A 21371-nucleotide genomic window follows, 5' to 3' on the forward strand; every position below is an offset into this window, starting at 1 on the left:
TGCTGCTTTTTTTTTTTTTTTTTTTAATGCTGCTTTTGAAATTCAACCCATCTGCCTCCACTGGAGAAGCCAAACGCATTCTGGTTGAGAGTATCTTTTCCCCATGGACATGTGTGGGCAGGAGCTGGCATAGAGACATGTTCAACCCCTGCCCTCTTAGTTTTTTCATGCTAACCTAACTGCTGGCTCTCAGGGTGGCACAGCTGTACCCAGAAGAAAAAAAGACTGCTTCGGTGAAGGTGCTCCTCCCCCATGACTGACTTCTGCTTTCTTTGTGCTCCAGGGGATGTTGCAGTGGCTCTGGAAAAGCCCACGCTCCCAGCTTCCCTGGGTGAAAGTGCCTGGTCAGTGGTGACTGAGACTCCAGATTGTTAAATATTCACCTAACAGAGAAAACGTTTCCCCAGATGAGTGATAGTGCTGAAACGGAGATGTCCCTCTCCTTGTTTTGTGGCTGCAGGGTCAGTTGTGGCAGACGAGCTTCTTGCTGGGCTCTGCACGCCCAGCCGGGAGAAGCGATCAGCCTGCAGCATTACAGCAACTGTTTGCATACAAACCGTCAACTGCCCCGTAAACTTCTATACAAAAGAAGACAAGCAGGGAGAATGGTCCTCCAGGGAGATGCTTGAAACAATAAAATCCTCTTTTGAATCATCTCAGGGCAGAGAGAAAGCAGGGATTATTAAATGGCTTTTTATAGATCTTGAGAACTAGCCAGATCCCAAGGCTTGGCTGTTTCAGCTAAAGGCTTAAAATTAGCCTGCGTGAACTGGGGTCAGGCAGCTGAGGCACCTGAGCTCTCCGCATGTTTATTCTTGGGAGAGAGGCTGCCTGCGCTGTGTCACTGTGCTGCTGCCTTTTGCCATGTAGGGACAGTGATGGGCAGCAGCCAAAGTCTGTCCATGCCACTTTGGGCAGGCAGCCAGTGGTCCCAGCCTGGGGGTGGTGCTTTGTGTTCCACCTGCATGGGGCAGAGCACAGGTAACCGCACTGCCCGTGCCCAGAGGTGCTGGTCAGTCACCTGTGCTGATTCTGTGGGCTCTTGAGTCCCTTTCTCCTTGCTTATCACAGCAGATCTGCAGAAACAGGGACTCACGTGTTTTTATGACCACACTCAGCTGGTGGCCTGGGCAGGCACTGTGTTCTTCTGCCTCCCATTGCATGTGCTGTCCATCTGCTTGGTTGTTCAGTGTGTCATCCAGAAACAGAAACGCTGTGCTGTGCATGGCCTCATTATTGCTATCTCTATCCCCAGGTAAAACAGACCATGTCATTTCAGAGCCTGGACGTGCTGCCCTCATTTGGGACCTCATGGGGCAAGCACGGCACACGTGCTCTGGCCGAGCCGGCACCATGCAGGAGCACAGCTCCTGTTGCCTCTCAGAATTTTATTGTGAAACATCATTGCAAACCTTATCATGCTTGGTCTGGTTGCTTCCCCACATCCCCTGCTGCTGGAGTCAGGGAAGCACTTTAGAGTTTCAGCTTCCTGTTTGTCTGGAGGTAGTTGCAGACTTTGTGCTGACAAACCTGAAAACACAACCAAAAGGAATCAAGGGAGCTCCAGATCAAACGTGATGACCCTGCTCCCACCAGGGCCTCGGGTTGCTGCTGCAAAATAACCTGTTGTGAGGTAGCGCAGGAAACAAGGTGCAAAGAGGCAGCCTGCAGCCTCCATGGTCAAAAAAGCAAATCCAGTGCATTGTGTTTTATGTTTAGCTGCTGCTGTAGCTCCCCCGAGGGCTCTGAGTTGCAGGGGTATGACCTGTCCCCCCTGCTTCTGACCCCTGGGGGTGCCCAGTCCCTGTGGTCAGGCTAGTCCTGGCCACTGAGGTGACTAGTGCAGGGCCAAGCGTTACGCTGCTCTTCATGATACGGGAGAGGCCGCTTACTAGTAAAAGGTTTGCAAGTCCTGCAAAGGGTAACTGCTTCCCCTTCCTTACCAGCTAAATCTGGTTTCTCCCCCATCTGCTAAACCTGGGTGATACAGGCTGTGGGTTGCAGGGCTGAGGGATGGGAGGGCAGACAGGTGGTGGGGATCCAGCTGGAGAGAGGAGGGGAGATGAGAATATCTCTTCACACCTGTATGAAGAATTGACATTTGATTGTCTTTGTTCTGCAGGAAAAATAAGAGTCAATGCTGAATGGCTGGTGGCCATTTTCTGCACAGCCCTGAACAGCAGCACGTGGCAGAGCCCGCCTCACCAGAAAGCACTGAAATTACTCAGTGACCTCTCTTTTCCTGAATGCTACCTCATCTGCACAGAGCAGAAAACTTCCTACCCATGGTTTGTGTGCAAGAGTTTTGTCAGCAAAGATTTTGCCTCTTCTGTGACTCAAGGAGTAAGTAAAGGACTGAATGCTGAAATTACTGCTTGTTCGGGCTTCCTCTTTGCTCTGAAGCTTGCCTCATCCCACAGCTGAATCATGAGCTGTCTTGGTGGGTTGGAAGCTGCTGAATTGTGTTGTTGCCCTTAGGGCCACATACCTGCCAGGGAAGATGGCCTTAGATGATGTATCAGCAGTAAAAGACCTGGACTATCATTTCCAAGTTATTTTGTTCCTAGTTCCTGTTTGGTTATTCATCAGGGTTGTCTGAAGCTACTGATCAGGACCGGGGCATTGAAAAAAAAAAATCCTGTGGGAATATCTAGAGAGGACAGCTCAGGTAATGAACTTACAGTAGTTCATGGACTGGAATACTGAGGATGTTAAGTCAGGGGAACATTGCTTGAGGGAAAGGACTCCTGCTTGTGCAAGACTGTCCTAGAGCCATTAGGCTCAGTTTTGCTCTGCATGGCAGAGTAATGCCTGGAACACTGTAGATTCGAGTCTCTCAGTCTGATAGTTTCTCAAAGATGCAAGAGACTTGTAGACAGACATTGAAGAAAACCATCATTTGTTTAAATTATTAGCAAGCTGCTTCAGGCTGTTATTGCCCAAAAATGTTTCCACTTGTTTTCTCTTCCCAGAAGCTTCCCCTGATTTGACCTGACAGCAGCACAACTGAGAGAGCCAGCTGCTAGGAAAGAGTGAGCTTGTCTGGTACCATCTACTATACCAGGCATCCTTTGGAGACTGACCTACAAAGCAACGTAGGCTGATCAGCACCAAGTCATCTCTTACTTCAGCTGTAGTGGAGCCTGGCGTGATGCTGGATGACAAGTCTCCATTCTCTACAGCTGCTTCCACCATTTTCTCGGAAATCCCAGAGGACACTGCTGACTATGGTTCTAAATCCTTCTAAACTCTAATAAAGCTCACGGCAGAACACTTTGCCAAGATCTCATCCCAGACCCCTCACAGGACTGAGGGGTACAAAAATTAGCACTGTTCGCTCTTGGACTCTTTAGAATATTCCAGCCAATAACCCTGTGTGCACATTTGCTCGTACAAGTTTCACTCTTAGACTGCTCAGCAAACTTGCTTCCTGCTGGCTGCCTGAGTCTTGCTTTATTTTGGTCTGAATTTGCATATTGCGTAGTTATCTCGGCCTACGAACTGCTTTGGTTTCACTGGTTTTCAATAGAAAACTGAATTACAAAACCAAATTACAGTTCTTATGTAGTGGCTACAGCTTTGGTGTAAATAACTAAACAGGACTGGGCCCAGTCATCTTTTTTTTTACTTCCATGGGGAATCTTGAGGAAACTGTTGATGCCAGACAAAATAGTAATGATTTAGTATTTGGTCAGGAGCCCTTTTTCTGTTGAGCCAGGCTTTAATCAGCACTTACTCATACTTCCTTGCTGGTGTTAATACAGCCCACCACCACGATCACAGACAACGTGCTACTTCTTTCAAGGAAAAAGGAGGTAACTGAATATTGTCTCCAAATCCACTAGTTCAGCTGACACTGTCCTGTTACACTTCCTGCCATCATCTATCAAGTGTTTCACTACTGTTTACTATGATAAACCACTGCCTGGTTTTGCTTCACAGGAAATAATTTCTGCGGTGAGACCAGGGATTAATAGTGCATGTTGTAACTAGGCCCCTCACCTAATTACGATCGCCAACAGCAGCTGGCACCACACCTGTATACCAGTTATTGTATATGCCGTTTATCCTACATCTGGGCTTTACAGTCTGCCCGGTCTGCAGGCACAAAAGCCTGGGAGAAATCTATTCATGTGAGCTGCCAGGAAATTGTTATCAATCACTGGTCATCAAAATACATCTGTGATTGGTTTTTGGTCTTTTTAATCAACTGTGAAGCAGAAGTGAAAGACAGGCAGTGGTAGAGTCTGATTTATAGCTTCTGTTTCACTTCGTTCCTGGAAGCAAATGAAGGACTTGCGTAAAAGAGCCAGTGTGGGGATGTGTTTGCTGTCATAAAATGGCTAACTTGTATAACTGGGAGAAGGCGGAACCATACCTCCCTGGGCAAACTGTGAGGTTATATTCTGTGGTCCCTGCTGGGCTTCTTACAAAGGTGGAAGTGCAGCGTGAGTCTGTAATCCTGCCTCTGGGTGCCCTGTGATACAGGGAGAGCATCTGCTTCTACCCCGGTCTGGGCTCATTGCAAAGGAGGAACTGTAGTATAGGGCTCCAGTCCTGCTTCTCAGATAAACTGTGAGAAAGTGAAGATATCTGCTTTCCTTCCTGATCAGAACTTTCACTCCAGGAAGAGACCCATGTCTCTGTACAGGAGGGCAATGGATCTGTTGAAGAGGCTCCTCAATGCCCAGCCGCTTTCTCACGTGTCTTGAAATCTGAAATACAAGACAAAATACCAGATTTTCTCATTTCACAGGGCAACAGCTAATACCATTCATTCTGTGTCAGAGCAGCAGGAAGAAGAACTGAATTTTAGAATTTTAGAATGGTTTCACACTTGAAGTTGTAACTCCAGAGGGATTTGAACCCATGAGCCCCGTGTGACATTGTAAAAGCAGAGCAGACCGCTCATTGTCCAGATTTACTGTGGGGGGTGGCATCACATCTGATCTTTTAATGGCGCAAATAGCTCTGTTTTCCTCTTTGCAATTACAGAACAAACAAGTTATGGGTGAATGAGCTGGAGTCTGCTCTGTCTAATACAAAAATATTGCTGTTTGCTAAGTGATATTGTCAACAACAGTCTATACATAGAAGAAGTGTAAAAACTAATTAAACCAGTAAGCCACATTGCTCATTAAGAAATTGATGGGTGACTGGCTGTCTGAGCCAGCTGGACCTGGAACTGTTAGTGAACAGTGCCTTGCCATTATTTTTGAAGTCACTTCTGAGAATGTGACCTTCTGATTTGACTGAAGCTTTGAAATACAATTCACAAGGTTTTACTAATCTTTCATAGAATCATAGAATTGTTTAGGTTGGAAAAGACCTTTAAGATCACAGCATTTGCTCAAAACCTTCCCCCAGCTTTGGCTTGACTCTGAAGAGCAATACCCTACCTACTTTGTGTGATATCAAAAGTGCACCGGACTAGTATCTTCAGCTGGTTTGGTATTTAAAATACCAGTAAGTGGAATTAAAACCAGCAGTAACTTCACTTGTCCATGCTGTGTAGCTTCCACATAATTCACTGTGTAGTTCTCTGCCGAACTGCCATTACCCCTAAATGCAAAAACTTTCTGTCTCACTGAGCTGATGCTATCACTTTTTTTTCCATAGTAACTATCTCGGTTTTGACTGGGCACAGCCTTCCATTGATATTTCTTGTTGGGAAGCTGATGGACCCAGGACTGTGGCCTTAACTTTGCACCTGCTCTAGTACACACTTCCTGAAAGACTCAAAGGGCCACATCCTGCTCAGAGCTCTCCATGCTTGGATTCCATCAGAGTAAAGCTCTCCAAAACACAAGTAACTAGCAGGATAGGGCATGATCTTCAAGAACATCTAGGTTCCACTGAAGTCTGTGAGATGTTCCCAATTCACTTGCAAGCTTTGGAAAACATTACAGAGACAGTGTCATTTCCAAGCTTGCTGCAGTATGCTGGCCATCACTTATCCTAGCTCTGAGGAATTTTGGTTTCTACAGGAGGAAGAATGGGTTACAGTTGATATCTCTAACTTGTGGCTTAGCGTTTCTCAGCAGTTAAACGACCGCCATACAGAATCCCTATGTCCCAATGTGAGGGTGAGGCTTACAAAGCCTATAAAATTCTTGCCATCTTCGGTAAGTGCAAATGACTGTAAAGGCTGTACCTGGCAGTGCTCTGGAATGGCTGCTGTCTCAAAAACTAAGTGTTGCAATTTGATGCCTTCTCTTCCAACCAGCAGGCAAAGTTGTGGCACTAGTCAATGTTTTCGGTGGCATATTTCATTTCAAGCAAACAGTTAAGATTGTGCAACCAGAGAGAACTGCGGTGAAATTGCTTTTCGTTGCTCCAGAATAAAACAAACAGCGTTCATACTCTAGTCATTGAAGCATAAAGATTTTTCTCTCTTCCTGGTTATTTGAACTTCTACCTTGTGTCCTCTAGGGAAAGCAATTTTAAATTATGATTCAAACTAAACAGCTCAGCTCCGTAAATAGCAGACCCGAGTCCCTCTGTGGTTTCCATTAGGGAGGGGAAGGAGAGCAATGAAATTTAACTTGCTTATTTTCTGAACTTTCAGGAAGCTTTGGAAGGCCTGACTGTAGCCCTGAACGTCAGTCTAGTTAGCTTAACCATCTTTGTTAAAGAAAAGATGTAGGTTTGAAAAGAAAATGACCAAACAGTTACATGCTTATAAAATGAGGAAGACAGATGCTGTGTTCAGCAAAGCATAAAACAAGGAAGTAATGAAGAGTTGCCATTCTGCTGCTTGAGATCAGTGGCTCAATTGCTGCAGGTTAAATCTGATGAGATTGTTAGAAGTTCTACAAATCAGTGAGTGGAAAATTGCTGAAAAAAAATTCTGAGAGATATGTAAGAAAGGTGCATCTACCTTGCTATGCAATTTTGTGGGGCAAGAAGAGCACACAGGCTTAAAGAAAAGCTAAGCACTTCTGATGCACTTATGGTGTCCCAGAGAGGAAGCCTGAGATCTCCAGCCAGCTAAGGATTAATACCTGGAAAGACTCAAGAAATCTGTTTGGCTGAACCAATGTAGTTGCCCAGTTTCAGGCTCACTCTTTGAGCAAACCACCTGCTCGGGCGGGCAGGCCGTAGCCCAGCTATGCTTGCAGGCAGCGAGGGTCCGAGCAGGGCTCCGAGGGGCTGAGGAGCAGCTCATAGGGGTGATGCCGGTGATGCCGCCGGCCCTGAAGCACCCCTGGGCAGGGAAGCGGAGGGAAAGGCGGGGGGGGGGGCTGTCGCCCTCAGCCGCTGTGTCCCCCACCGCTCACACGCACTGCCACACACACCCAGAGTTCAGGGACTGCGGCGAGGGAAGGGGCTTCGCGCCCAGGCCGGCTGCCCCGCACCTCGTACTGGGGGAAGCCAAGCTGCACCCTGCCACCCACCCTGCCACCCACCCTGCCACCCACCCTGCCACCGCCGCGGCGCCCCAGGCCAGGAAGGGGCAGGCAGACCACGGCCCTACCCCGAGCAAGGGCTGCGGACCGGCCCCCCTCTCCCGGCTAAGGGCTCGGGCTGCGGCCCCCCCGGCAAGGGTTGCGGGCCCCCGCCAAGGGCTGCGGCCCCCCGGCCGCCCCCAGCCCCGGGTCCAGGGCCACCGTCCCCAGCCCGCCACGGCAACGCGTTCTTCCGGGCCCCGTTCCCATGGCAACCGCGGCTCGCTGGAGGTGCACCCCCTGATCCCTTCCGCCGCCCCTCCGCGCGCACGGCCCACGGGGCGGCCGGCGGCTCTGCGGGGCTCGCTTTTGATTGGCTGCGCTGCCCGGAGGGGGAGGCTGAGGGATGAGCGCCGAGGCGCTGCCCTCTCCCTTCAGCCTGGCTCGCCCGCTCGGCTGTCGCTGCCCCCCCCACCCGCCCAGCTCGGGTGTTTCCGCCGCCGCCGCCCGCAGCGCTTCGGACCCGCTCGGCTCTTTCCGCCGCGGCGGGCTGCCCGCCTTCGGCTCCCCGCGCGCCGGCCGCCCGCTCAGCCCTGCCCATGTCGGACGTGCTGGCCGCCGCCGCCGGCTCCCGCTCCGAGCCCCCGGCCGCCGGGGTGGCGGGCGGCGGCCCCGCGCCCCACGTCCCCTCAGGTACGGGCTCGCCAGGGGAAGGGGTAGCCGGGCTGGCCGCGGCGGTCACGGGGGCGGCGAGCGCTTGCAGCCGGGCCGGGGTCCCTGAGGCGAGGCGGGCGGGCGGGCAGCGCCCCGCGGGCCGTGAGGCGACCGGCCGGGGGGCGCCGGTGTCAGCGCTGGCCTTGGGGCGGGGGGCGGGTTGCCTCGCCGCGGCGGGTTTCCTCCTTTCTCCCGGAGAAGCCTTAATTCCACGGTGGCGGTTTGCATCGGTAGAAATCCGGCGGCCCTTGCGAAGAGGAGCATCGCCAGTGAGACCTCGGCTGCGTTCGCTTAGCGGGTGGGTGGGCGGCTGGGGGGAGGGACAGGCTGCCCCACATGGGTGACAATCTGTGAAACAAACCCTGTGACCTCTTGCGTATGGCATTTGAGCCTGTGCAGGTGAAGAGAAGGGCCTGGAGACTGAATTGTCTGCTTTGGGACGGTATATACCACAGTCGGTATAGGAGGGGCCGTTCTTAGAGGTTTAAGGTTGTTTTAAAGGGGTACGCCCGGGCATACCCCTCTGCAGCCGGGTGCTTGCCTCACCTGGAGCTGCAGCAACAGTTCCCACTGTTTCTTTCCCTGCAGCAGAAGGATTGATGGTGAGCCAGGATGCTTTCCCTGGTGGAAGAGGCCCCATCTAGCTGGGAGCCGGACAGCCCCTGCCGTGCAGGCTCTGCCATGGGCTGGGAGCCTGGTGCTGTCTACCCGTGGGCTGGAGCTGCCTCCCAGCTGTGAACGGACTCCCTGAAACGGCCAGCAGCTGTAAGGCCCTGTCATCAGAGAGCTGCCAAAGCTGGAACTTGTCCCTGCCCGGTTCGCTGCCTTAATGTGATCAGACAGCTGGGCTGTGGGGCATGTACCGCAGCTGTATGGGGACAGAGCTTTCCCGGAGTTCAGGAGATGTGGGGGAGACCAGGAGCCATCTTTATAGACAGTCCTTTTAGCAGTGACCTAGGAATTTCCATCTCGTCAGTGCCCTGTGGGAACCGCTGCATGATTGCTTTTTCCAGGGCTTCAAATTCAGCTCAGTTTGACAGGAAGAAATTTGGCCTTGTTCTGTCCTTTTAAAGCTAGGGTTGGTGGTTCCTGAACGAACACTGCTCCTGAGAGTGGTTCTGCACCAAAAACATACATGGGGTTTTGTTCTCTCTTTCCTAGGAGTGAGATGATTAAAAATCATCTGTATAGCACCTTGCAGGATACAGCTCATAACATGAAAAACGGGTTGGCACAGCTCTTCCTTTCACAGCCATGTGACCTTGTCAACGTTTGAGCGCTGGCTGTAGTTTTTCCTCCTGTCTGTGCATTCTAAAGACTGACATTTATTTCACCTTCTGTCTGTATATTCTGTTTGTTGTTAGAAAATGAAGACTCGGCCCAAAAGACAGAGTCTGCAGATCACCTGGTTGATTCTTTGGAGTCCAGTACTTCGCAGAGTGGGTAGGAAAATCTTTTTGTGTATTGTGCCCCACATGCATGACAATCTGTTTCACCCCTGTGACCTCTTCCATAAGGCAGTTGATCCTGTGCAGGTGAAGAGAAGGGACTGGAGACCGAATTGTCTACTTTGGGACAGTATATACCAGAATCAGTATAGGAGGGACTGTTCTTACAGGTTAAGGTTGTTTTAAAGGTTATGAAATGCTGATGTGTAGTTCATGGTTCAGTTATTCAAATCATGGAATCATTCAGCTTGGAAGGAGCTCTGCAAGGTTTTGTAGTCCATTGTAAGAGCCAATAAACCTTCAGCAGGAAATTTTCTCTATCCTGTCTGAAGGATACTTTAATAATTAAGCATTCCGACTGTCTATAATTCTGGTGAAAGATGAGCAAGAAAACACCTTTTACTGTTTTATTGACAGTGTTTGGGGTTTTTTCTTCACCCCTGGTTTTCTGTGTCACTCCTTCATTAACGCTGCTGTTTGACGTATTATCAGTTGTTTGACTTGTTATTATCTGTTGGGCATGTGGTGTTTGTGGCAGAGTCATTGCATTGGTTACAAGCGCTAGTAACCATATGCAGTGGAGTTTCATTTGCTGTCATACATTTGTTCCACAGGGTACAGTTTCAGAAATGTGTGAGTTAATTACATGAGACAGTAGATAAACCACAACCTCATTGAAAAAGAGAGGAAGAAAATTCCAGCAAAAAACCGAACAAACTACCCTACTTACTAAACCAGCAGTCTGATGCCATTTTGGATTGATGTTAATGACATCTGTATTGGCCTCCTCGTCTCCAAATGTGTTCTTTCATCTGTTTATTATGTCCTCTAACTTTTTTCAAAGAGATTAATGTAGTCTGTAAGCAAAATGGCCAAAGTAGATGCTGGATACTTGTAGGTATTACCTGATAAATTTGTCTAAGCTAGATCTCCTTTGTAATGGATGGGGGATGGTCCAAAAGGGTTGTGTGAGGAGGAATCTGCTGAACTCTGTCTCTGTAAATCTGCTTATAAAGCTTGTGTAGCCCTTCCTAATTTTTCAGTGAGACTTTTGGCCTTCAGTGGTGTCTGGAGGAAAAATTTCCCAAGCTGTTAGCTCCTATGTTGATGGAGAGCCTTTTGAGCACATGTGCACACCTGTAGTAGCAAGTGACCAAATAACCCTTGTAAGTGTGTTCATGTAACTGCTAAGCTAAAAAGGAAATGGGCTGGAAAGCAATGGCATAGAAGTCCAAATTTGTCCTGGGCTGCCAGTGAAATTGTTACAGATCACTGTTGTCTGCTCCAAGTGCCCCTTATTTTTTTATATTGCCCATCTGCTGCCATTTTGTGTATCCTGGTATTCAGCCCATTTGAGTTATTCTTACAGACCTTCTGGCCTATCATGACATTTTTAGGAAAAGAAATCACACTACTGAGAGAATTTAAGTAAGAAATGGCTTTATTTCTTGTTAAAATCTGTACGCCCATAGGAACAAAGATTTGGAAACGAAAGCTTCATGTGCCCTGTTCTAGTCTTTATGGATGTAGCAGTTGGGCTGTGTATGGGTTTTTTAAATGATTTTTTTAAACTATTCCACACTATGCTGTTTTCCATTACTGCTGTGTTCTCGTGTTTCATATCCTTTAGACCAAAGCACTTGACGTCAGGTTTATAGTGCTGTGAGAAGGCTTTGCTTTTTCTAAAGGCCAGCTGTTTCTGTTCTTACTAGAGACTAGGTTGCTTCTCCTGGAAGTTTCACCAAGTATCTGAGAGAGAGTATGATAGAGGAGACTCTTCTGGCATCCGTCTGAGTTCATTTGGGATGATAACTCTTGCCAGCTATAGACAATATGCAGCATTTTAAAATAAAATTTAGAAGAAAACCCTCAACAGAAAATGAATGCCAAAGATGGTTCCTTTCTTGCCCATTCTCTTCCTGCTACGTGCCTTTCTTTTTGCTCTGACATGTCCGTTTCCTCTTGTCACAGTGCAGTACTTGGACCTCTTTGCTATTATTGTGCTGCCGTTGTGTGTCTTGTGGCTTGCTTGTCTGTGCAGCGTATTTGAATATGGCAGAGATGCATGTGGGTGCTCCCTGTACCTCTTGGAACTGCCAACAGGAAAGGCATAATGGGCCACTTAAATAGAGGGCATTTTCAGGATGGCTGTCAAAACTGTCTTGAAACCTTTCACTGATCCAGTTGACCTCTGATGGACTATGCAGATGTCATGTAGTAGCTGGCGTAACATAAGTTGTCCTTTCTTGAGCAGAAAAGTTGATACTGATTTCTGTGTTTAGTACACGGTTGGTGAGCTAGCATGCTGTGGGGTGGGTGTACTGTATTACTGCTGTCTAAAGGATGCTGAATACAGTGTGTCTGACTGAAGTTTCTTCCTCTGGCTCACGTGGAAGATAGCTGCATGGAGATGAGAGCAGGACTGGAGTGCAAAGGGCTTTGTGCAGTCGGCAGGTGCTGACCACAAAAGCTTGTTCCCTTCAGTCCATTTGAATTTGAGTTTCAGAGCAGAGTGATTCCTTTGCTGGCTGTGCCCTGGGTGCAAGTGCTGAACTGTAGTGCTCTCTTCCTCCAAAAGGCCGCAGGTTGGGTCATCTGTGAGTGCAGGTGTGAGAAAGGATTTGAAGGAAGACGCTGATGCTTCGGAGGACCAGGGAGTGGCCAAACTAGAAGAGAAGCTGCCTGACCAAATCCAGCCCCTCAAAGAGGTAGGTGGGTGTTTCTTATGTCTGAAAGCAAGGACAGAGGTGCAGCAATAGTTCTCCCACCCTGCTGGTGTGCTTATGGCTATGGCACTGAGACTTTAATGGTTAAGACAAAAGTAGTATTAACATACATTCGGTTGTATTTTTTTTCTATACATTAGTGGGAGGTAAATGTTATCGGTCAGATTTGCAAAATCCATCTTGTGTCTTTGGCTAGTCCTTGCCTCCTTGCAGTTTTTGGCTCGCCAAAGCTTCAAGGTTGTTCTCACATTCTGCTTCTTGTCTGTGGCTTCGGGGAATTCCCTTCCTGCAGATTTATGGAAGAGGGAATGGAAAGTGACTCTACTGTCTTGTTTCTCTTGGTGAGCAGCCAGTTTGTTTGCATTACAGATACAGTTGGGGAAAACCTGTGCAAATGGCACCCAGCTCAGGAGCTGTGAGTTTGCATGTATGAGATGGCTGGCCCTAGTGAACCGGATAGACTTTAACTAGGATGCAGCGAACGACTGTTTGGTTGTGTCTGTAGTCTAGATGCATGCAGAGCTGAAAAGCTCTCCATAGAGAGTTAGTGTCTTGGGAGTCCTTTCCAAGAGTAGTCTGCTAAATCTGTAAGGCTGTTGCTTTGTTGAGAGGTGACAATTAACTGAGGCAGATGCAAAGATGTGCCTGCCCAGGGACTCCTGGGGAGGCCAAGGGGCGTGTAATTTGTGAGACCAACACAGCATTTGACTTCAAAGTTCATGACTTCAGTGCTGGGGGGGAACAATGTAGAGAGATATCTCGGAGCCATCCAGTTCTTTTTAACTAATAGAAGCTTCTGCAGAGTCTGACTTGGCTTCAGAAAGATGCCTGAATTACTAATGAGTTGTTTTAAATCCAGCTGGGGACTCTTTTACTAGAATGGCCTTTGTGACAATGTTTCTTTTGTGCTTTGTGCAGGAAGCTCCTGTTCGGATAACCAGCTATCATGTACCTCAAGGAGCAGGGGATATAGTCATGATTCAATCAGATCACACTGGTGCTGTGGATATCCTTTCAGCTGAGCTGGAGACTGCAGACCTCCTTGGGGAACAGAGGAAAGGTGAGTCCTGAGAGGAAAACACTTGTTGGGGCCACTCTTTAAGTGCCTGTCCTGGCTAGAGAAGAGCAAAGGCTGTCCCAGAGACACACTGCTCATTCCTGCTGGAAATGTGGGCTCCTGGCTAGCGAGCGGGGAAAACTTGATATCCAAGGTTTTTGGGAGCAGGCTCCAGAATGCCAAAGCCTTGTCAGAAATAGCTTCACTGTTTTTAGAGAACAGTTTGTCAGTAGTGAAAAGTCAGGTGACCCCACAGTCTCTTCCCTTGTCTCAGCTCAGCCTCCCCCTTTGGCTCCACCCACCATGTGGACCACTGAGAAGACAAAGGAATTCAAAGCCAAGATGGGAAAGGAGAAGAATGGTCGGATGGTGGTGAAGCGAGGCGAGGTGGTGACAGTCCGTGTGCCAACCCATCCTGATGGGAAATACATTTGCTGGGAGTTTGCTACAGATGACTACGACATTGGGTTTGGAGTTTATTTTGACTGGACCACCGTTACTAGCACTGCCATTACTGTTCAGGTCAGCGAATCCAGTGATGAGGAGGATGAAGAGGAGGAGGAGGAAATTGAAGGTTAGTGCAGAGCCTGTAAGGGTTAATTTGTGGTGCCTGTTGCCATGCTGCTGAGTGTCTGTCAGATGCTGTAACTCCCATCTACTTTGTTTACTCAGCCCACTTGTTATCTCTGCAGCCTTTTGGTTTCTCAGTTTGGTTTCTCTGTTAGGGTGTGATGAGAAAGCATTTAGCCCTTCCTGCTTCAGCATATGTCAACGGCTGTCTTTCTCCAAGAGTATTCTTAAAATTGAACACATTGAAAAATTAAACCCGAATTCACTTGTTCAACTTATAGCTGATAAAATTTAGGGTCTGAAATTTTAACTTGACTGTTCTTCTTAGCCTCTCAGACTGAGAAATTTCTGATGGTGAGTAGGAGCAAAAAGGTTTTCTGGGGCTTTTATTTGGTTGTGTTGTTTGGTGTGTGTGTCTCCCTCCCGCCCCAGTACCTCAGTAGCTTTTGCTGAGTGCATTTAGGAGGATTGCTACCTGTGTCTTTATACTTGTGAAACACACAGTTATGTTCCCTGTTCTGTGACTTCAGTGTATGTATGACCAGTGTAGTGGGGGGTTGGTGTCTGAAATTAATTTTGCAGGTTCTCCAAAGAGGGGCAGGTTCCTGTATGAGGAATCCTCTTGAACAAGTAAATTGAGGATGTAAACACAGTGAGGTTATAGCTAAGAGCTTTCCCATATTTCTTTTCCTTCAAGTCTTCATCACTGGACCGCTGTTGTTTGTATGAAAACAGTGAGGTATCTAAAAGGTAAGGCCAGGGAGAATAGTCCAGGCTGGCAGGCCAGTGGCTGCTGTCACATCCGTATTCCCAAGAGAACTGGTTCTTGGCATGTCCTTTGTCATGATAAAGAAAGCTGGACTTTGGGTGTTATTTGCAGAAAGGTCAGAGCAGATGCCATGGGTAATGCTGTCATAGTTAGCCTTCCATATATCTACGTGCCCCTGCTGCTTTCTGGTCTTGTTGATCTTTTTCTAGACTACCTAGTGCTTAACCGGCTCTGGCCTTGTCTCCTCTCTTCCTTTTAGGACTTGCCCCTGTTGGTGATGTGGAAAGGGGCTCCAAAAGCTATCTGCGGAACCGCTATGGAGAGATCATGCCTGTGTATCGCAGGAACAGCCATCGGGAGGTGCAGGCAGGCAGCCATGAGTACCCAGGCGAGGGCATCTACCTGCTGAAATTTGATAACTCGTACTCTCTCCTCCGCAATAAGACTCTGTTCTTTCATGTCTATTACACTAGCTGAAGAAAAGGGAAGGGGCAGGGACGGCAGGAAGGTAATGGTGAGTGTAGCAGGCTGCCACCCAGCCCTAATACCGCCTGATGGGCACTGCTGTGTGACAGAACCAAAGCACAATTCTGCCGGCTCTTCTTCAGACACTAACTGGTTTCTCCCCACACCCTCCTTCCCCGCTGTCCCAGTGGAGAAGCGTAGCTGTGACTGCCTGGTTGTCCACAGGCAGCTGCTCTTTCTGTAAAACTTTGGGAGGTCTGCTCTGTATGGGCATCGGGCTGGGCCGTCATGTCACAGCTGGTAAATGCCCAGAGGCCAGGTTCAGGTGGTCGTGTTTTTGATCTGGTGCGCTGATACAAAATGAAGTGAAAATATTCTTGATCTGTTACTGTTTTGTGATTAACTTTTCCAGTTCTCCTGCTGCATCTGCATCACTAGAGGGCAGCTGTCAGCTGCAATGAGCCAAAAGCACAGCTGGCTTGTCACCTAACCACTGATAATCTCATCACCTACCACCACTACGTGTCACCAGCAGCCAGTGCTTCTTTCAGCCGTGTCGGTGGGGTGTGCGTGCGGCTGGCCAGCGCAGCCCGTGCTGCAGTGGCTAGGCCATGCGCCCCAAATGACAGTCACAGCATGTGTTTGAACAGGGGGTGGGGGGAGGGTGCACGCCTAGAAGTCCATAAGAAGGTGTTCCTACAGATTCAGAATTGGATTTTATATCTGCTGACTGCAGGAATATGTAGATGATTAAAACCTCGGTGACCACCAGAACTTTTTTCTGTAATCCAGATGAGAAGCAGAAGAAATCACTGCTGCACTGAATAAGCAGAAAAAGGTTGGAATACAACCAATAAATATACAGGAAATATTTCATAGTAGCAGCATGGTGGTTCACTGGTGTTGCTGCCAGCTGGGTAATACCATATGTAGCAAGGAAAAGGCTCCCCAGAGAAGTGTAGCTTGTCAGCTGCTGTTGTTAGAAAAGAACACCTCTGCTCGGGAACTCGAAAAGTGTGGGATTTAATCAATTCTTTCTGTGAACCAGAATCAGCAAGGCCATTGCTAACCCTGACCACATGGTAAAGGATGCACTTCCTTGGCATGTTTTGGTGGCTATTTGATGGCATCAGTAATCACCTTCTGCTCAAGTGCCAGCAGAGTTGAACAAGGATTAAGTTAATCCTTCAGAGATTAATTATAAAACATGTTTATCTGTAACTGTTGTTTATTTTAATACTTCTAACTTCAAGTCATTCTCTTTTCTAAGAATACTGCTGTATTTACATTTTGATACCTCTTTGCAGAGACAGAATGGCTGTTTGCATGGTGATTCTAGTAGAGTTCTGAGTTTTATTTTTAAATCCTCCAGGTAAAGCACCTCTACTCGGTCCATTCCTTCCATTGAGAAGGAATGATGAACAAAATTATTTTGGGGTAGTTTAAAGCCAAAGATTTCACTCTCGTAGGAGGGCTGCATATTTTCTATTAAAGGTATATAGTAATGCCATGCAACTTGCTCCATATTCAAGCTGCTCTTTTAACTATCTCTGCTTGCTTGCTCACTGTCCCAGAGCACTTAGTAGGCCAAAACAGTAAGGGAGCAAGCAGCCAGTCTACAGTAGAGCAGCCTGAGCTGGGAGCAGGACAAGTGGAAATGCAAAGAACACTGGTTGGGAGCACTGGCTTTCTGGGTGAGCAGGGAGGGAGCAGAGTCGGTCAGGGTAAGGAGCGGAGTTGCTGCTTTGAGCCCTGAGATCAGGAGAAAACAGCTGCCTTTCTCGAGAGAGTGAGCACACATGGACCGGGCAGGGGGGAAACTACAAAGCTGCCTTATTCAAGCAGGGCAACCACAGGACAGCCTTGCAGGGAGACAGAACAGTAGGGCTTGGTATCTGTCAGAGTAAGAATTTCTTTCATTTAGCAGTTTGGGGAGGATTATTCCTTCCTTTAGTCTTTCTTGGGAGAGATGGAGTACTGTCCTGTGGCCTTTGTACAACACTCGAATCAGGCCTGAGCAACTTGGGCAAGGTGCTCTCCTTTTTCCCCCATCCTTTGTCTATCAAGTTCATAGACACTAAATGGAAGAAGGTAGAAAAGACACTTCAGTCTGACCGCAACGTCAGCATTGCCCCACTCTATGACTGCATTTGGTCTTTTGCTGTGAGATCTGCAGAACCCTATGTGCCCTTGCTGGTTAATGTGTGATACGCTATCTGGCACCTACTCCACTTTCTAATTAGGTTTTATTTATGATGAAGGGAACTTTGACCTGTATATACATTAGATATTCCAGAACTATTGATCCTCAGTTGCACAGCTTATTGCAGGCTAGTGGATTATCTCCACTAAGAAAATGTTTCCCTTATAGTGGCCTCCCTATTGCTAACTCGCAGCTCCATCCCACTTCTGTCTGTTGCTCATATTAGGGTTTGAAATACATTTGTTTTTTCATGTTGTAAGAAGTTAATAAGGCCTGCCTCACAACCAATTTTGATTACTCACTGACACATAAATAGTATGCACCAGTTTTCAAGCCACTGGTTAACGTAAGTGGTACTGTAGGTGGTAGTCCTATTGCTCAGTTCTAGCTTTCTGAAGTGTGGACCAACCTTTAACAAGGCTCAGGTCATCTGTTTGGAGCTGTGCCTGTCTCCTAGTCTCATTGACCTAAGCGCAACAGCAGCATTAAAATGGTATGTCATACCAAGGGGCACGTGCCTGGTCTCCAAATGCAGTGTGCCCATCGATGAGCCTGCTGCAGTAGAACTGAAAGCGTTTGGTGTGTGTTACTTCACTGTATAAGTTTCCCAAAAGTAGTGTCTCTTATGAACGCAAGGTAGTTTTAGGCACAGAATATTTTATCTGCAGGAAACAGAAGCTTCACAGTTGTACAGGATAATTTATCTTCTTGTTTATTTTTTTTAATATCCACATTACATCAGTATGTTGTTTCTCAGGTATTCAGATAACATTCATTATCTAAGTGACAACTTCCTTTGGAAGGATATATAGTCTTTATTAATTTTCTGATAAATCCAGTAGCTCAGTTGTGTGGCTAGTGATTAACAGCAGCCATACCCATTCAAAATCAAACCCACAGCTGGTCCAAAGAAGTAATCTTATTTCTTGTGTGTCCTTTCTTTCAGTTTGGTGTGTCTCCTGGATTTGTATCCAATCCTGCTATCTGGCCGAGGCAGCAATAGAAACCCTTCTTATTTTAATTGGAAACCTTTGGAACTAGACCTTGGTTCTAGAAAGAAACTTCAGAGAGAGAAATTAATCCTCAAGAAAGTAAAATTTCTTTGTTGTTTCTGTGGAAGGAAGATTTCAGATAGGGTTTTTTAAATGTGTTTCTTCTCTCTGTAAGTTGTGTCTAGAGATTCAAAAAGCTAAATCAAGGAAGAAGCTTATTTTGCATTTTGAGTTTGCTTTTGTGAAAGCACAAAATTGTTTTCAATTTTGTTTGAATATAATTTAGATCTAGAAATAAGATTTACATGTTCAGCCAGAGGTATAAGACAGTTCTGTAGTGCAGGACTTGCATAAAAATTAGCTTGTGTAATTCTTTATTTATAATAATGATAACAATCTGTTGGGCAGAGGTTTTTTATGTCAAAGAAGGTCATAAGCTTTCCATAAGTTCCCCCACCCTTTTAGGCGTAATGTAGCAGCAGGAGTTTAAAATGTTTGTGTTTTACAGAGGACAGTTAAAATTGTTGAAATCAGGGACCACTCGTACTGATTTAGTTTACTCACAAACTCTTTGGAGGCCTGTAATATGGATTCTTGTGAAAGGTTATTGGTGTCAGACACAGGTGAGTTGCAAATTAATGCTTGGGACCCATTTAATAGTTACGCAGATTATTGGTAATGAGCCATTTACACGAACGGGTTAGAAGAAAATGCCTGAGAGTAAAAGCTTAGTTGTCTGACTTCAGGTGCTGAGAAGAAAGTGGAGTTACTATGCAACTGAGTCTAAAAGGCAGCCACATGCCCTTCCTTTTGGCTCTACCCTGCGCGCTTGTCTCCTTGTAACTGTGTGTGCATGTATCCTTCACCTGTGGCCTGCAGTGGGTCAGTTACTGTGGTGCTGGACCTGGTGAGGTGGGTTAGAGGTGAACCTTGTCTAGTTGCTGAAAGGCTTATTCTTGTGGGGAATTAGGGTAGAGAATGAATCCTTAAATGAGTTCACTTTTATCCCCACTGCCTGTACCCTTCCTTGTCTTACTACCCCTACTAAAGCCACTCTATATAGACTATTTATCACAAGGTGCCTTAGGAACAAGGAGCATGTCTGAAATAAGAGCCATAGATGTCATTAATCCAAGGGATTCCTCCTTGTTTCTCTGCCCATTTGGGTAGAGGGGAGGCAGTTCCTAATGTTAGGCAAGGAGAAGCCCCTGTAGGCTGTTACTGGAAATTCAAGCTGTTTGTTAGACTGCCTTGTTGCTGTAAGATGAATAGTGGAATAGTGTTTTGAGTTTCCTGGTGCCATAAGATCTTTTTGCCTTTTAAAATCATATGCTGCTGTCAGATATCAAGGAGGGGACTATTTTTGGCATGCTGATGCTAAACTTGAGGACCAGAGGAACACTAGGTAGGCACAGAAGAGCACTCCATTCATAATTTTCTCTAAAAAGAGTATCTGAATCCCGCATTGTGAGTGGTGTGCACTCACGTGTATGGAGGCTGGATAAGAGACCAGATAAGAGAAGTGGTGTTTGGTGGGTTTTTTTTGTAAGAGAAGTTTTTTTTTGTCTACAAGTCTAAAAGAAGACGACTTTCTCCTTTTCTCATATCTGGGAAAATATTGGATGTGACAGTGTCATGTAGATGGTTGAGAATATCTCAACTGGTATAATGAAAAACTGGGAACCGATTAGGTTAAATACATTGGCTAATTAGACTGTGAAAGAGGCCAGGAGTTTAGCAGGAGTCGAAGTGCAAAGTCATTTATCTAAATAAGTTGATTTGCAGTAAATACCAACTAAATAAAGTTTTAGAAAGTACATATTAAAATACATTTTGCTAGGAGGAGAATTTTCTGCTCATGTTCCACATTTGCCTCCAAAGGGTCTCTGGCAACTTAGTCTGAAACACTGGTACTGTTGCAGCTGAAGACACATCAGGCTGGGTGGACGGTGGGTGTGACTCCCCTTGGCTTTTCTGTATTCTGTTCTGGATTTTATGTATTGCTTTCTCAGAAGCATCATAGAAGAAATGTACCCTTTATCAGGCAGGGAGAGAGGAGGAATTTTGTGATCCATCTGTGAGGGTTATCTGGTTTAAGCCCATCTGGACTGGTGAGTCAAGTCCCTTAGGCAAGAAGCTGGATATTAACCATGAATCAGAATCATTTAGGTTGGAAAAGACCTTTGAGGTCATCAAGTCCGACTGTTAACCCCAGACTGCCAAGTCTGCCACTAAACCATGTCCCTAAGCACCCCGCATTACACATTTTTTAAATGCCTCCAGGGATGGTGATTCCACCACCCCCCTGGGCAGCCTGTTCCAGTGACTAACCACCCTTGAGTGAAGAAAGCTCAGCGAAGCTCAGAGCTATGGAGGCTTTGCCAAGTAATGACCTTGAAGTTTCAGAGCTGCGTTTGGAAATTATAAATAGCTGGAGATGATCTCCCTGCAACCTCCAGGAGGCCCTGGAGACTGTCTGCTCTCAGAGGGAAGTCTGCTCTCAACTCACCGCTCCAGCTGCTAGCATAGTCTTTCAATGGGGAGCATCTTGTAGCTGGTTGTACCTGTTTCAGACCTATATTCTTGTGAACTGTGGTTGGTGGTTGTCTGTCAGTCCTTATCTAGGTGATGTGAATATCTTTGATGTCCTGTGATTTCAAAATAGAGTTGTCGGTGCCAACCGTTTGCCTTTCACGTCCTCCCAAGATACGAGTTTTAAATGGAGGAGAGGATATTTTAACAGAATGTGGCACTGAACCTCTTGCCGAAGGGCACGTATGAGGACTGCATTTATAGTGTGCTTGCATTCCTTCTATGCTTGGTTTGTATTGTTTATATTTGATGTGTTGTGGCTGGTTTGTAATAGTATATTGGAACTTGCTCCCTTTAAATAAACTTTTCACTATGCAACCAAGACCTTTGTCTTCTGTTTAAAGCAAGTGTGTGTCTTGATATGGAACACTGAACTACAGACTTTCCAACAAAACAAGAATGCAATTAAACTTAGTTTTACGAGCGAAGAAGAGACAAATACTCAAT

At 46.8% G+C, this 21371-nt stretch overlaps 2 protein-coding genes across 2 annotated transcripts; both read left to right on the forward strand.

Annotated features, from left to right (window-relative positions):
- The first annotated feature begins 965 nt into the window (after positions 1-965).
- Positions 966-6482, forward strand: NOXRED1 (NADP dependent oxidoreductase domain containing 1). The gene is given in 5 exon segments (XM_056345886.1): positions 966-981; positions 1048-1255; positions 1815-1921; positions 2012-2343; positions 3014-6482. Coding segments are annotated over 5 exon segments (897 nt in total). The 3' UTR covers positions 3248-6482.
- Positions 6483-7849: 1367 nt separating this feature from the next.
- Positions 7850-21242, forward strand: TMED8 (transmembrane p24 trafficking protein family member 8). The gene is made up of 6 exons (XM_056347904.1): positions 7850-8081; positions 9467-9545; positions 12129-12258; positions 13195-13336; positions 13608-13907; positions 14932-21242. Exons 1-6 carry the CDS (start codon positions 7988-7990, stop codon positions 15147-15149), a joined length of 963 nt encoding a protein of 320 aa, XP_056203879.1. The 5' UTR covers positions 7850-7987; the 3' UTR covers positions 15150-21242.
- The last annotated feature ends 129 nt before the right edge of the window (positions 21243-21371 follow it).

Source organism: Falco biarmicus, chromosome 7 (genome assembly GCF_023638135.1).
Source record: "Falco biarmicus isolate bFalBia1 chromosome 7, bFalBia1.pri, whole genome shotgun sequence".
NCBI lineage: Eukaryota > Metazoa > Chordata > Aves > Falconiformes > Falconidae > Falco > Falco biarmicus.